The sequence below is a fragment of the Mytilus californianus genome, unplaced genomic scaffold (assembly GCF_021869535.1).
Source record: "Mytilus californianus isolate M0D057914Y unplaced genomic scaffold, xbMytCali1.0.p SCAF_8, whole genome shotgun sequence".
NCBI classification, from domain to species: Eukaryota; Metazoa; Mollusca; class Bivalvia; order Mytilida; family Mytilidae; genus Mytilus; species Mytilus californianus.
This window is the reverse complement of record NW_026262734.1, coordinates 41,812,828-41,828,607: the sequence shown is the minus strand read 5'-3', so window position 1 is coordinate 41,828,607 and position 15,780 is coordinate 41,812,828. Positions and strand designations below refer to the sequence as shown.

General features: G+C 30.7%; 1 protein-coding gene across 1 annotated transcript in view; it reads right to left on the bottom strand.

The window, feature by feature from the left end:
- LOC127710478 (unconventional myosin-Ic-like) overlaps positions 1-15,780 on the bottom strand; it is a 55,527-nt gene that overhangs the window by 13,291 nt on the left and 26,456 nt on the right. Inside the window, exons 9-21 of the mRNA XM_052216354.1 lie at positions 15,385-15,456; positions 14,658-14,777; positions 14,311-14,378; positions 13,423-13,528; positions 12,821-12,901; positions 11,900-12,037; positions 11,432-11,527; positions 10,800-10,880; positions 8,285-8,390; positions 7,357-7,474; positions 5,273-5,386; positions 1,355-1,431; positions 753-821 (exon numbers count right to left, since the gene is read on the bottom strand). Coding sequence (XP_052072314.1) covers positions 753-821; positions 1,355-1,431; positions 5,273-5,386; positions 7,357-7,474; positions 8,285-8,390; positions 10,800-10,880; positions 11,432-11,527; positions 11,900-12,037; positions 12,821-12,901; positions 13,423-13,528; positions 14,311-14,378; positions 14,658-14,777; positions 15,385-15,456 — 1,246 coding nt within the window. The remainder of the gene's footprint in view (positions 1-752; positions 822-1,354; positions 1,432-5,272; positions 5,387-7,356; positions 7,475-8,284; positions 8,391-10,799; positions 10,881-11,431; positions 11,528-11,899; positions 12,038-12,820; positions 12,902-13,422; positions 13,529-14,310; positions 14,379-14,657; positions 14,778-15,384; positions 15,457-15,780) is intronic.

Genomic DNA, 15,780 nt, shown 5'->3' with positions numbered 1-15,780 from the left:
CTGGTTTCAAACTGTTCTAAAGAACCTACTGTGGATTGGGTTATTTTCGTGGGTAACAATTTTCATGGATCTAGGTATACATGCATGTTTGTGAATATTTGATTCGTGGTTTTAACAATGTCTGTATAAATTCTTATAGAAAATTTGCATTTCATTGAACATCTAAATTTGTGGTTCCAGGGTATCCAACAAATAATAATGAATCCACAGTATATGAAATTCCTTGTTAAATATTTCTCCTCTTTGGACAATGTATAATGTCTACAAAAGGCATTAATTTTAAAAGATATCAGCATTTCAATATTCACTCTTATAAATACTAAATATAATTTGTTCATATATTTAGCTGTATATCAGGAAAAACATGGACATATTCAGGGAAGCCCTGTCCCTGTTTTTAGCTAAAAATTTGTGTTATTTTTTAGTGCATTTTTCCGATTTTTTAACTCCCACAACTGCTTTATTTCAGCAAACATCCTGGATATGCACCTGTAAAATCATTAAATAAATAAACTAACTGTCTATGAAACACAAAAAAAAATAATAAACAAATTCTTTTTCATTTCTTTCTTGGTGTATATTATTGAGATAACGATGATCATTTTTTGAATGAAATGATAAAACCATTGATTTTCTGATTTATTTAATAATTATATTTTTTCTAGAATGTCTTCTCATTTGACCTCACATTGAACCTGACCAATGTCATATTAATATTATTATTCTTAAGCATTTAGGTAATTCATTCTTACTTGAAGATCTAAGTTTTTTGTATTTCTTCTTCTGTGCAAACCCTCTGTACTGTGCCTGCACAGCTGTCGCTAAAAAGATACAAGGCTGAATATAAATGCATGTATACTTTCAATACATACCAACAGGTTCACTTTGATTTTGATAAGCAACTGTAATTTTACAATTAATTATCAATGATTTACAGACCTACTAGGGTCAACACTCAAATATCACCTTTATAATGATCATGACGAGGCTAATATTTTCAAAGAAGGTCAAAGTCAATACCAAACATGCAGTTTGGGCTTACACAAGGACCTTTAATCATATAACCCTCATCAAACATAGCTAATGGCAGTTAGGCTTACATTTAACCGAAAAACAAAAAAGTCATCAAGACTCTGATGTCTAACAGAATTCAAACCTAGTATTTAATACAAGAGCAAAATATTTGCTGTTCTATGAGTCATTAAACTGACTTGTATAAATACTGAATATAATTCACTAAACACAGAAAAGATTGATCAATTGAACCAGGATTTTTGTCAGAGGCAGAACTAATAAATGTTTCTTTCTTTGCTAGAATTATCAGTTAAGAATATAAAACAGGATTTGTTATTACCTAAATCATGTTTTCTGTGCTGGAAGGCATCTTCTGTTGCAAACAGTACTCTAGGAAATCTTATAAACAGCTTTGTCCTACAATTATACGAAAAACATAAATCTATATTAAAACATTACTTGCACAGAAAATAAAAGAACCATTAAAGTACCTAATTTAACAAAATAACTTAAAAGTTCAAGAGTTCATTATGCTTTTTTGTTTTTAAAATTGTTAAATGAAAAAAAAATATTTCAAATGTTATGGTCTTAAACCAGACCCTAAATGTTGCCAGGTCAGCTAATTAGAACTTCTGAAATTTTCAATGACCATTATTAATTGTTTTTTTTCATGCTAACATAATGAATAGAAATCCCATTACAGAACATTAATTTACTCCTTTTCATAATTGATTGAACAATGTCCCAACAACAATCACTGTAACTGCAATAAAAATAAAATTAAAGGGTTAACAACTGACAGTCAGTTTGTTCTTTGGTTCAAAGTATCGTCAGATTTACTTAGTATTGACGATGATATAGTTTTTGGCATAGTATATATTCCTCCAGAATACACAAACTACTCATCTCAAGATGCTTACAGTCAGTTAGAAAATGAATATATTATTTTTTCTAATACTTATAAATATGTGTCATTACTAGGAGATTTTAACGGACGAACAGCAGACGACGACGATTTTATTATTATACATAATGATAAACATACCAATAATCTAACCGATTTTATAGAGAATAAAGTGTATATGCTTGATGAATTTAATATACCAAAGAAAAGAAATTCTTTGGACAGGGTAAAAAATGGCTACGGGAAACGATTGTTAGATTTATGTAAAGGAAACAATTTATTTATTGTAAATGGTAGAATTGGTGATGATAGACAGTATGGTAAATTAACATGTAGAAATAGCAGTATTGTAGATTATTGTATTAGTAGTGCTGAGATGTTAAAATATTTTACTAATTTTCATGTACTTGAGTTTTCTACTTTATATTCTGATGTTCATTCCCCATTAGAGATAACTTTGGCGAGCACTAAGCAAGATGTTGAAAACAATCAGTGTTTAAATGCTGGAACAGATACATGTAACCGTCCAGAAAAGATCAAAAAGTGGGACAATGATAAAACTTTAGATTTTCAAAATGGGATAGATGTGGAAGGAGTATACGCTCTAATTGAAGAAATTGATAAAGTTGAAGCAAATATGAAAAAAAAATTAATTGAACATGATTGTAGATAACATGTGTGACTTATTTTTGGACTCTGTCAAGGCAACATTTGGGGTTACTAAAACTAGTGGTTCAAAGAAATCTAAAAACAAGCCAGTAAAATTGGATAAAGAATGGTTTGACAGTGACTGTAAATTTGCTCGCCAAAATTATTGCAAGCTCAAAAGAAAATTTAAAAACAATAGATCAGAACAAAACTGCCAAATTATGAAATCTTCGGAGAAACAATACAAAAAAACTTTAGATAAAGCAATTATTGCACATAGAAAAAAAATGGCTAAAAAAATAAACGTATTGAGATCCAATAACTCAAAAGAGTATTGGAAATTGTTGAACAGTAGAAAAAAAAGAGACCAACCCGACATCCCTATTACTAAATTGTCGTCATCTGGTATATTCATTGAATTATACGAAAAATTATTTAACGTTATATTTCGCACTGGTATTATTTCTGACAGTTGGTTAATTGGTTACATTAAGCCTGTTTATAAAAATAAAGGTAGCAAGTTGGACCCCAAAAATTTTAGACCTATTACCATTTTGAGTTATATGGGGAAACTTTTTAAATCAATTTTATGCGAGCGACTAAATCTTTTCTCTGAAGAATTTATGATTTTAAACGAAAACCAATGTGGTTTTAGAAAGGGTTATTCAACAATTGATAATTTATTTGTAATTCATTCATTATTTGAAATTTTAAAATTAAAAAAGAAAAAACTATTTTGTGCATTCGTCGACTTTGAAAAAGCGTTTGACACAATTTGGCGAGACGCACTGTGGTACAAAATGCTTTTGAATAATATGAATGGATGTATGTATAATGTAATTGTTAATATGTATCAAGGTACTAAGTCGTGTATTTCATATAACAATTCCATGTCTGATTTTTTTCCCATGTAGTAACGGGGTTAGACAAGGCGAAAATTTATCGGCTTTTCTTTTTTCTCTATTTTTGAATGATCTTGATTTTTGCAAACCTGTAATATAGAGGGCCTTAAATCAGTGTCAACAGAGCTTGAAGAAAAACTTGACATATTTTAAAACTTTTTATTATTCTGTATGCTGATGATACTGTGTTGATGGCCGAATCCACAACTGAACTCCAAAAACTATTAGATTGTTTTCTAGATTACACAGATGTATGGAGGCTAAAAGTAAATGTTGATAAAACAAAGGTCGTGGTTTTTTCAAGGAGACAACCATCATGTAATTTTCAATTTTTCTTTAATGAAAAAAAACTGGATATCGTTGATGAATTTAACTACTTGGGCATTATTCTAACAAGAACAGGCAATTTTAATAAAACAAAACAATTTAACGTAGAAAAGGCCACTAAGGCTCTTTACGAAGTGTTAAGACTAGGTCGTATTCATAATCTTTCTATATGTAGTCAGTTGGACTTATTTGATAAAATGGTGAAACCAATATTACTGTACGGTTGTGAAGTATGGGGTATTGGAAATAATGACATAATTGAAAGGGTACAACTGGAATTTTGTAAATTATTATTAGGTCTGAAAACATCAACACCCTCTTACATGATTTATGGGGAGCTTGGAAGATATCCTATAGACTTGGACATAAAAACTAGATTGATCTCATTTTGGGGGAAATTAAATTCTGGTAAAGTGACCAAACTATCATATACTTTATATAAATTGTGTTATCACATGTCTATTAATGAAAATGTGAATTTTTCATGGTTAAACAGAGTTAAGACTATTTTAAATGAATGTGGTATCCCTAATGTATGGGAAACACAGTCATTTATAAATTGCAAATGGTTAGTTTCATTCATCAAGCTAAGACTTAAAGATCAGTTTGTACAAGTCTGGCATTCTCTGCTTGAAAACTCACCAAAAGCACTTAATTATAAACTTTTTAAAGATTTTTTTGGAAAAGAAGATTATTTTGAAATTCTTGGGAACAAACTATCTATTGATTTGTGTAGATTTAGGACCACAAATCACAAGCTCTCTATTGAACAGGGTAGATGGAACAATATAGTTAGAAATAATAGACTGTGTCTTCTATGTAATAAAAATGACATTGGTGATGAATTTCATTACATATTAGAATGTAAATACTTTGAAGAAAACAGGAAACATTGTATGTCACATTATTATTTTAAAAATGCAAATATTGTTAAGTACAAGCAGATTATGTCTTCAAAACACAAATCAAAACTGATTAAACTTTGTAAATTTATAAAGATTATCAACACAGGTATATGTGCTCCTGGCTAAAATTTATTTCATGTATTGTCTTATCAATTGTCTGGTTTGTTCTGTCTTATTGTAAAAATTGTACATAAATGTCTTCTCTATACCTATGTATATGGTTTATTGAGAATAAAGATATATATATATATAACTGTATGATGTCAAATATATATTACTTTAGCACAATTATAGAGAAACACAATTTGTCCTGTACAGGCCATTGCAAAAATTCAAGATTTTTCAACCTTATTTATTTTCTATCAGAGACTTTCTAATATATATCTATTTAACACAGTTAAAGGGAACACAATTGTTGTGTAAAGGCAATTGCTAAATTTCAAGATTTATCAACCTCAATTTTCTTTTCTATCCAAGACTATCTAACCTACATTTAATAACGAACATGTTCATGTGGCCATAATCCACTTATCAACAATATTGCAATCCTTTTTTTCAAAGTGTATACGTACTTGCCAAGTCTGAACTCCTCTGGATCATAGTCTAGATGTTGTACCAATATCTCTACACCATCCTTGGCTGAACCTCTGTAGTGAGGCCATGTCTCTGGACATAAACATTTATACCTTAAAAAAAAATTAATTCCAATGTTTTAATTTTGTAAGATTTCAATATTCATTATCATGTTTCTTTAATAATTAGAAAAAAATATGGAATTCATTTACAGCTTATAAGCCTTAAACATGATTTATAATGACATGTTTTATGGGAACCTGTCTTTCATTGAAGACTAAATGTTAACTTCTAGATGTCTTTATCTTATTTCTTGTTTTCTTAGGTTGCTGTCACATTGACATATATTCAACTCCTCCCTTTTTTTCATATGTTTAAAACAAGGAAATATTTTAGTCTAGTTTTAAAAGTTTTATATGGTCTTTAAATAAAAGTTATCAAAGCACTTGTGAGCACTGAAGGGTAAAGATTGCTTTCATTTTACAATTCTGTGAATTTTTAAATAAAACATTGAATTGTATCTAGCTAGGTAAGTTAAAACTAGAGGCTCTCAAGAGCCTGTGTCGCTCACCTGGATTTACTGATGCTTTGGAAATCATGTAAAATAAGGTTAATATCATAATTAATAGTATTAGATATTAGATATTATAATGATATCTAAGATAATAACAAAAAACTGCAAAATTTTTGTAAAATTACTAACTCAGGGGCAGCAACCCAACAACGGGTTGTCAGATTCGTCTGAAAATTTCAGGGCAGATAAATCTAAATCTGATGAACATTTTTGCCATATTTCAGATTTGCTCTTAATGCTTTAGTTTCAGAGATATAAACCAAAAACTGCATTTTACCCCTATGTTCTATTTTTAACCAAGTCGGCCATGATGGTTGGAAGGCGGGGTCATCGGACAAATTTTTTTAACTAGATACCCTAATAATGATTATGGCCAAGTACGGTTAAATTTGTCTCAGTAGTTTCAGAGAAGAAGATTTTTGTAAAAGAATTGACTATTAAGGGCAATAGCTCCTTAAGGGGTCGACTGACAATTTTGGTAATGACAACTTATTTGTAGATCTTACTTTGCTGAACATTATTGCTGTTTACAGTTTATCTCTATCTATAATAATATTCAAGATAATAACCAAAAACTGCAAAATTTCCTTAAAATTACCTATTCAGGGGCAGCAACCCAACAACAGGTTGTCAGATTTGTCTGAAAATTTCAGGGCAGAAAGATCTTGACCTGATTATCAGTTTTACCCTTGTCAGATTTACTCTAAATGCTTTGGTTTCAGAGATATAAGCCAAAACCTACATTTTACCCCTATGTTCTATTTTTAGCCATGGCGGCCATCTTGGTTGGTTGGCTGGGTCATTGGACACATTTTTAAAACTAGATACCCTACTGATGATTGTGGCTAAGTTTGGTTAAATTTGGCCCAGTGGTTTCAGAGGAGAAGATTTTTGTAAAAAGTTAACGACGACGGGCTACGACGACGACGGACGACGGACGCCAAGTGATGAGAAAAGCTCACTTGGCCCTTTGGGCCAGGTGAGCTAAAAATGAATTAGAGTTATCTTTCTTTGTGCATGATTGTACATTTGTATTCAACCTATTTTTTATAACAGATTCATACACCATACATTACGTAATGTTTTCTTGATAAGTATGGTAATTCAAATACACATCATATTATAACTTAAATATCAAATTATGACATATCATCAATAAATTGCATGACTTTGAATGGATAGGATCTAACTAATGACCACTTCACTGCACTATTTTGTTTGAAGTATCACAGGTATTATCAGCCTAGGAAGATATAAATATCAAGTCAGCACCATAGGGTTTTGATTGCATTACATGCAATCTTTACCCAAAAACTTGAAGCATCAAGTCCCTAAATAAACTGGGTAAAACATTAGCAGTATACTTACAGTATGTTGTATAACTGGCCAAATTTATTTGTTGCAAGGTGATGGACTTCATCATGTGCATTCCTATTATTTAAAACCTACAAAAATCTGCATTTAACTCATAAAAAAGGTCAAAGAAATGTTTAAAGAAAATGAGTTTACCTTCTGAGAAAGACTTCATAAGGTCTCCTGTAAGCAAAGCCAGCTCTCCTTACTCTAAGGTTCTCCATTAGACCTAAATATTTCACCTGATGATGCACAATTCTCTCATCAAAAACACCTGTAAATAAAAGAAACTATATCAGTATTCAATTAAATATTGTTGTCTAACTGTGATTTTTTTATTATTCCTGGCTAACTAACTTACAAGGATTTCATGGGTGAACCATGAATCTAAACATTCAACGAATTTTCTGTTGGGTTGTATACAAACTTTTGCAAAACCACAAAATCAAATTTTCCATGAAAATGAAAGTTTTCCTCAAACCTTGAAAATTGGTACCCAGGAAAATAGAAGAATCCACTGTACTCTAAACTGAATTATAAACAAGAGTCATTTATAATTTGAGCACAAGAAGTTTTCAATCAAATTAAAGAAGAATTTCCAGTGTTTTTCAACTTTGACTTCAAGCTGGAATTTAGCAACTACTCTGTCCTACTTACTATAGTTACAAATTTGAAGATATTTCTATTGTATATATGTTGATACTGCCTTAAACACTGAGAACAACAATTTTTGGTTAAGCATAACATCATAATCCAAATTAAGATTCCCAAGACAATTTCTTTTGCTCTATATTCTGTGTAAAACAATTTTTTTTCAAAATATTCTCAATGGTCTTGATCAAGCCCAATTTTCATGAAATTTTCATAATACATCCCAATTTTTGGTTAAAGTCCTTATAAAAAGTTAAAAAAAAAACCAGAAATTATAGATATTCATAAGGACTATAAAATAGAGGAAATGTTTCTGCTTTCAGTGGTGAATATTAGGCTCGAAAGGAGATCAGAAGATCTGTTAAAAAAAAATCACACTAGCGGAAATTTGGGAACTTAGTATTTCTTAGGGAAGGCAAAATTGTAAACTAACCTCTCATTTTGAAGTCATTAGGTTTAATACATCTGACATATGAAGGTTCTTTTGACATCAATATAACCATCAGCTGTGACAAACTATTTTTAAACTGGGTCCCTGCCTGAAATATACAGAGCTCTCCTTATAAAACAAGGTATACGCTTTTGACAACATGTGACTATCTAACTTTATCATTGCTATTAATTTCTGACTATTCTACCTGAACTGTTTCAGCAATAAATATGAGGGGTGGATGAAAGACACTACTGATTTTCACACTGCATGATAAACATGATAAAAGTTAAAAGAGCTTACAAATCAACAGTGTGATTCGATGTAATAAATTTGAATATTTAATCAATCGAAAAAAATCACTTTCTAAATGTTTTAATTCCCTTCATTAAAGAACTCTCAAGCAACATGATTTTTGTTCAGAAAGTAAAAGCAAATATCAAAAATAAACTCTTTGAATTGTTACATTTGTTCTGAGAAAAATTCTGAAACAAATACAGAACGCAAGGACTATGAATTTACCTTTACAGAATCCAACTCAGTCTTGGTAATATTTTCAAATGTGTACACCAAAACTTTGTGATTGGTTAAAAAACATGAAAAAAACAATGTAAATTCAAAACTAGAGGCTCTAAAGAGCCTGTGTCGCTCACCTTGGTCTATGTGCATATTAAACAAAGGACACAGATGGATTCATGACAAAATTGTGTTTTGGTGATGGTGATGTGTTTGTAGATCTTACTTTACTGAACATTCTTGCTCCTTACTATTATCTCTATCTATAATGAACTTGGTCCGGTAGTTACAGTGGAAAATATTTTGTAAAAATTTACAAAAATTTACAAAATTTATGAAAATTGTAAAAAATTGACTATAAAGGGCAATAACTCCTTAAGGGGTCAATTGACAATTTTGGTCATTTGACTTATTTGTAGATCTAACTTTGCTGTACATTATTGCTGTTTACAGTTTATCTCTATCTATAATAATATTCAAGATAATAACCAAAAGCTGCAAAATTTTCTTAAAATTACCAATTCAGGGGCAGCAACCCAACAACAGGTTGCCTGATTGGTCTGAAAATTTCAGGGCAGATAGATCTTGCCCTAATGAACAATTTTATCCTCATCAGATTTGCTCTAAATGCTTTGGTTTCAGAGATATGAGCCAAAAACTGCATTTTACCCTATGTACTATTTTTTAGCCATGTCGGCCATCTTGGTTCGCGGGCGGGGTCATCGGACACATTTTTTAAACTAGATACCCTAATGATGATTGTGGACAAGTTTGGTTAAATTTGTCTTAGTAGTTTCAGAGGAGAAGATTTTTGTAAAAGATTACAAAACTTTACGAAAATGGTTAAAAATTGACTATAAAGGGCAATAACTCCTTGAGGGGTCAACTGATCATTTTGGTCAAGTTGACTTATTTGTAGATCTTACTTTGCTGAACATTATTGCTGTTTACAGTTTATCTCTATCTATAATAATATTCAAGATAATAACCAAAAACGGCAAAATTTCCTTAAAATTACCAATTCAGGGGCAGCAACCCAACAACAGGTTGCCTGATTAGTCTGAAAATTTCAGGGCAGATAGATCTTGACCTAATGAACAATTTTATCCTCATCATATTTGCTCTAAATGCTTTGGTTTCAGAGATATGAGCCAAAACTGCATTTTACCCTATGTACTATTTTTTAGCCATGTCGGCCATCTTGGTTTACGGGCGGGGTCATCGGACACATTTTTTAAACTAGATACCCTAATGATGATTGTGGACAAGTTTGGTTATATTTGTCTTAGTAGTTTCAGAGAAGATTTTTGTAAAAGATTACAAAAATTTACGAAAAATGGTTAAAAATTGACTATAAAGGGCAATAACTCCTTAAGGGGTCAATTGACCATTTTGATCAGGTTGACTTATTTGTAGAAGTTACTTTGCTGAACATTATTGCTGTTTACAGTTGATCTCTATCTATAATAATATTCAAGATAATAACCAAAAACGGCAAAATTTCCTTAAAATTACCAACTCAGGGGCAGCAACCCAAGAACGGGTTGTCCGATTCATCTGAAAATTTCAGGGCAGATAGATCTTGACCTGATAAACAATTTTACCATGTCAGATTTGCTCTAAATGTTTTAGTTTCAGAGATATAAGCCAAAAACTGCATTTTACCCCTATGTTCTATTTTTAGCCATGGCGGCCATGTTGGTTGGCAGGCGGGGTCATCGGACACATTTTTTAAACTAAATACCCTAATGATGATTGTGGCCAAGTTTGGTTAAATTTGGCCTAGTAGTTTCAGAGGAGAAGATTTTTGTAAAAGTTAACGGACGACGACGACGGACGCCAAGTGATGAGAAAAGCTCACTTGGCACTTTGGGCCAGGTGAGCTAAAAAGGTGTAATGTTTTTTTCATTTAAGGTAGGAACAAGGAAATTACCCATAGTCCTTTAATTCTGAAACAGTGAGTTAAACTTTTTTTTTTTTTTTTTTTGTGAGTTAAACTTACAGTATCTGGTCTCTTCTTGTTGTACAACTCTGATTTAGGGAAACATTTGGACAAAATAGGATTGGATGTCTCACTCATAGCCTGTAATGTAAACCTCATACTGGCTATTCTTGTTATAAACACATGGTTATATATGTTATACATTTGGAAACAGAATAATTTTACTGGAAACAGACTAAATCTGGTTATCATTATTGAAAATCGGTACAATTTAGAGAAGCTGTAATGTTTAACAGAATCTCCACTGTGGTATAGTCATAAAATATAACATTTTAAAACTATTTAACATTTTAAAAGACTGTAACTATATTTCCATAGATTGAAACCTTTTTTAGACATCTGAATACTGATATTTTAGAAATTTTTGAGAGGATTTATTAGACTAAGTGTGATAGTTGTACAAAGGACAAACATGTGAGTTTACTTATTATTATTTCAGGAAATCCTGCATAGAATCGAGGCTAAAAAAATTAAAATGCAAGTTTTTATTTTTGTAAAATCTGTCCAGTCACAATTTTTGCATTATAAACCCATGGCAAACATTTCTAAATTCAAAGTAACAGCTGATTTGTGGAACCTATGCATAACTTATTAAAATTTCTGAACAATAAATTATCTTACTTAGTTCTTACCTCTTTTAAATCTCTAAACAGCAGATCATTGTTTTTATCTAAGAAACCTTTGACATTATATGTTACTTCCCCAGCATAATGGATGAGTCTAAACTCCTGTAATAAAGAATTATAAAATAATCATAAAAGAAATTTGAAAGGTCATGGTGACTGACTGCTATGGATTTTAGATCAATCAGCGATTATTTTTCAATATTTGAGTTCTTGGATTCGTTATTCTTTTTCATTACATTGACTTTTAAGGTAAATGAAGTAGATTATACATGGAACTTTATCTTTTTCCTGTTCTCTAACTTAATTTTGATTCAAATTCATTGAAACTTCAATTTGGTTTGTGCTTAGTACCAATCTGAGGAGTCAAGCCCTTTCCTATTGATGGTTACAGCATGTTCTTATGTTGTATTATTACACCACTGTCCCAGCTCATGGGAGGGGTTGGGACTAACAAACATATAAACATGTACTCACATCTCTGGCAATGGTCTTCCTGGTAGAGTTATCTGCTCTTGCATGGCACAGGAAATGTGGGTGTGTCCCAATAGTCTCAGATAGTTTGTCTAGGAATGTTATATCAGTAGTATCACCTGGTCTTAAACATTCCTCATCCTGTGAAATAAATTTGTCAGAGTGATTAATTGTATGCTAATTTTGGTATTTAGATGTTATATTAATTGTCAAATATTTTCGGCAATAGCTTTTCTTAAACCAGCGACTCTTTTCACAAAATATCTTACATTTAAAATTGATCGTAAGTTATACTGAAATGTTCATGACTTACGAGTATTTTTTGTGAAAAGAGCCCCAGTCACTCAAGTAAAGTGTAAACTTGACAGTCTGAAAATAAGACTGTTTCACAACACAAGTACCAGTACTTACTACCCTGTCTTATACAACTATCTCATTTATGCACATTAAATCATTACCCAAAAGTTTCAACTTACTAATGGTATTGGATGTTAAGCAAACAACAATCAATCAATTTACAAAAAGTATTACTGAAATCTTTCTTAGGACCAATTTTGCATCATGGCATAGTTTAATAATTGTAAACTAAGAACAGGGATTTTTCTATCCTTTATTATATCTTCATGGATGCGAGTGAACCAACGTCTAATGAAGTGGATACCATGGATATGCAGGGTGGTAATGATAAAACACATAAAACTTATTAGTGTTGTTGATATAATCCATTTAAAAATGAAAAATGGTTGGAAAAAATATGTATATTTCAATTTTCTGCTTTTAAATTTGGAAAAGTTGAGTTAGTGGTTTTCTTTTCAAATTGTTGCATGTTTCTTTTAACTATTAACAATACCTGAATGTCTTAATTGTTGAAATTCTGAAAGAATATTATTACCGTAGAACAGATGTAAAATTTTTAATACATACCAGCAATGTGATGATACCAATCGGTTTACCTTCCACAAGATCACATATTATTTTGTTGTTAAAATAGTGTACTGGTTCCCACTGAAACATAAAATTAGGTAACTATGAACATGAAAATACACATTTATTTCAAGGTTCATACAATGGTTTTAGACAGAGATCCATTGTCCCCTTTTATTTTTTACTAGTAATCAACTTTTAACTTACATTTTAACCAAAGATTGAACTAATTAAAATATGCATGCTTTTGAATTAGAATCATGTCAAAAAATTACTGCTGAAACAAAACATGTCCCTTGAAATAGAAAAAAAGACCCAAATGAATTATATGCAGTCTTAATGATAGGGTTGAAATTTAGTCAAATTTACTTTAGGGTTTTTCCATTTAAATGGATGTGGGTTGTTAGGGACTTCCAAAGTCTATCCATAACAAACGTAAGTTTATAAGAGTATTTTGCATACATCAAATAGACAAAAACAACCATTAATAAACCAAAACCATGTCCAAAAAATAAAACTTCTCTTCATACCCTTTACATCCATTCAAATAGAATATCCCTTTCTATATAAGGATTAAATTTAGTCAAATTAACTTTACTTACCTCAATTCCTTCTCTCTGGTACTCCTCTTGTTCTGATTTTAATGTCAGTTCTATAAATAGCTGTTGTAATTTCTCATTACAGAAGTTAATACAAAATTGTTCAAAACTACAAAATATAAAGTAGAAATCTATTATACTACAGGCTTATATCACTTATGGGGGTAAATATTATCATGAGCAGAACAAATTTGCAATTACAATTTTCATGGATAATTTTCTCCAACAGCCCTGCAATAACTCGGTCATTGCATGGCGGAATTTTGCAAGTAGTGTTATGAATATGTCCCAGTACAAACTTAGGATCACTGTCTTTATCAATCCAAAATGCTTTTTCCTTAAGAGGTAGAGCCAATTTTACTTGAATTCATTTCATTCACAGGATCTAAAGCTATGAGTAACTAGAGAGGTAATCAAAGTGATCAAAGATACTGCAGCCTGCAGCAACTGAGAGATCATGATTTGTTTAGTGTTCCAAAACATCCCATCAAAATTTCAATCAATTTCAAAGGGGATCTCCATTTATCAACTGGAAATAAAAAAAAATTTAACTTTTCATACAATCAAGTACCATAACTCTGTAAGGATAAAAATGAAAACCACAAAAACAGAACTTAACTTGTCTTAAGTGATCAAATAAATTTCAATTAAATTCAAAATGTGGTTTTCTATTGATCATCTGTAAACCAAAAGTGACTGACAGACGTATATGAGGATTTGTATATACCTCCAACTCTGTCAAGTGGGGGTATAAAAACCTATTAACATGATTGCGTTGAATTTTTCATTAAACAACATTATTAACAAACATGAATAATTTGTCATAAAAAAAGACCTAATTGATGATCAATATTTCCCCATGTCAGAATTTTTATAATTTGTAACACTCACCTATTAACACCAACTATTTCAAAACCATAAATATCTAGCAATCCCATCAGATTACATTTAGATCTTCTCTGAAAATAAAATCATATTTTTTTCAAAACTTTATTATTATATAACTTTATTTCTGACCAAATCATATAGTTTACCCCAATTTCTTGAAATTTATTTTTATGAAATTTTTGCCATGAATTTTTATCTTTAAAAAAGTAAATTTTTAATCTCTTGAAATGTTTTTTTTTTTTAGAATTTCCAAAATACATGGGACATAAATAGGTCTCAATTATGTCTGGCATATAAAAATGAAATATTCTTGTGTAATAATAAAGTAAGTAATGAGTAAACTGTCTTACCCTACTACTCAATGATTCATTGATTTTCTGGACAATCCAAGTAAACAATCTGTCATACACTCCCTTGGCCAAGGCATCTCTGGCATACAAGGCTTGTTCCTTTGTTAATGAGGATTTCAACTGAAGACAAAAAAAATAATACTTTGAAGCAGAATGACACTTAAATACATTATAATCCATTGTCATCTGCTATTTTATGAAAAATTCTACATAATACTTTTTCATATGTAATGTACAATACTGCTAAGTGAAAAATGCACAAAATATCAGTAGCATATTGCAATTTGTAAACAGAATTACATTTTAATGATCTCTTATCGAGAAGAAATGTTTGAAACTTAATAAGCGAGAAGAAATGTTTGAAACTTAATAAGCGAGAAGAAATGTTTGAAACTTAATAAGCGAGAAGAAATGTTTGAAACTTAATAAGCGAGAAGAAATGTTTGAAACTTAATAAGCAAGAAGAAATAATTGAAACTTCAATAAGCGAGAAGAAATGTTTGAAACTTAATAAGCTAGAAGAAATGTTTGAAACTTAATAAGCGAGAAGAAATACTTGAAACTTTAATAAGCGAGAAGAAATGTTTGAAACTTAATAAGCGAGAAGAAATACTTGAAACTTTAACACGCGAGAAGAAATGTTTGAAACTTAAGCAAGTAAGGATTATCCCATGTATTTTCTCATTTGTTTAGTTTAAAGAAATCTCATATTTTTTAGAGGACAAACCTTTTCTCCATTAGCTTCAATAGTTTTGTTCTGTAAGGCAGAGACCAATATCTCTTCAGGACATCCCAGTAACTGAAAATAAACATTAGAAATTGATTCTTAAATCATAAATAACATACTTTAACTCTGACATTAATTAGTTTTGAGTTCCCCTCTAGTTTTTCCTGGTGTTGGTATTGCCAAATCTTTAGTTGGTTTGTTTTGTGGACTATTTTTCTTTGCTTTCTTTGTGCTTTTGGTTTTTTTTTTCTTTGACTTGTTTTTTTATTACCCCTTGGTATCTTCTCAGTCTTTGACTATTTGTGCTGATTCTTCATCATAAAACTGAATCAGGATCCATCATTAAGATCTACATATGTGTGTGTAGAAGATGACGTAGGCTAAAATTGGAATCTT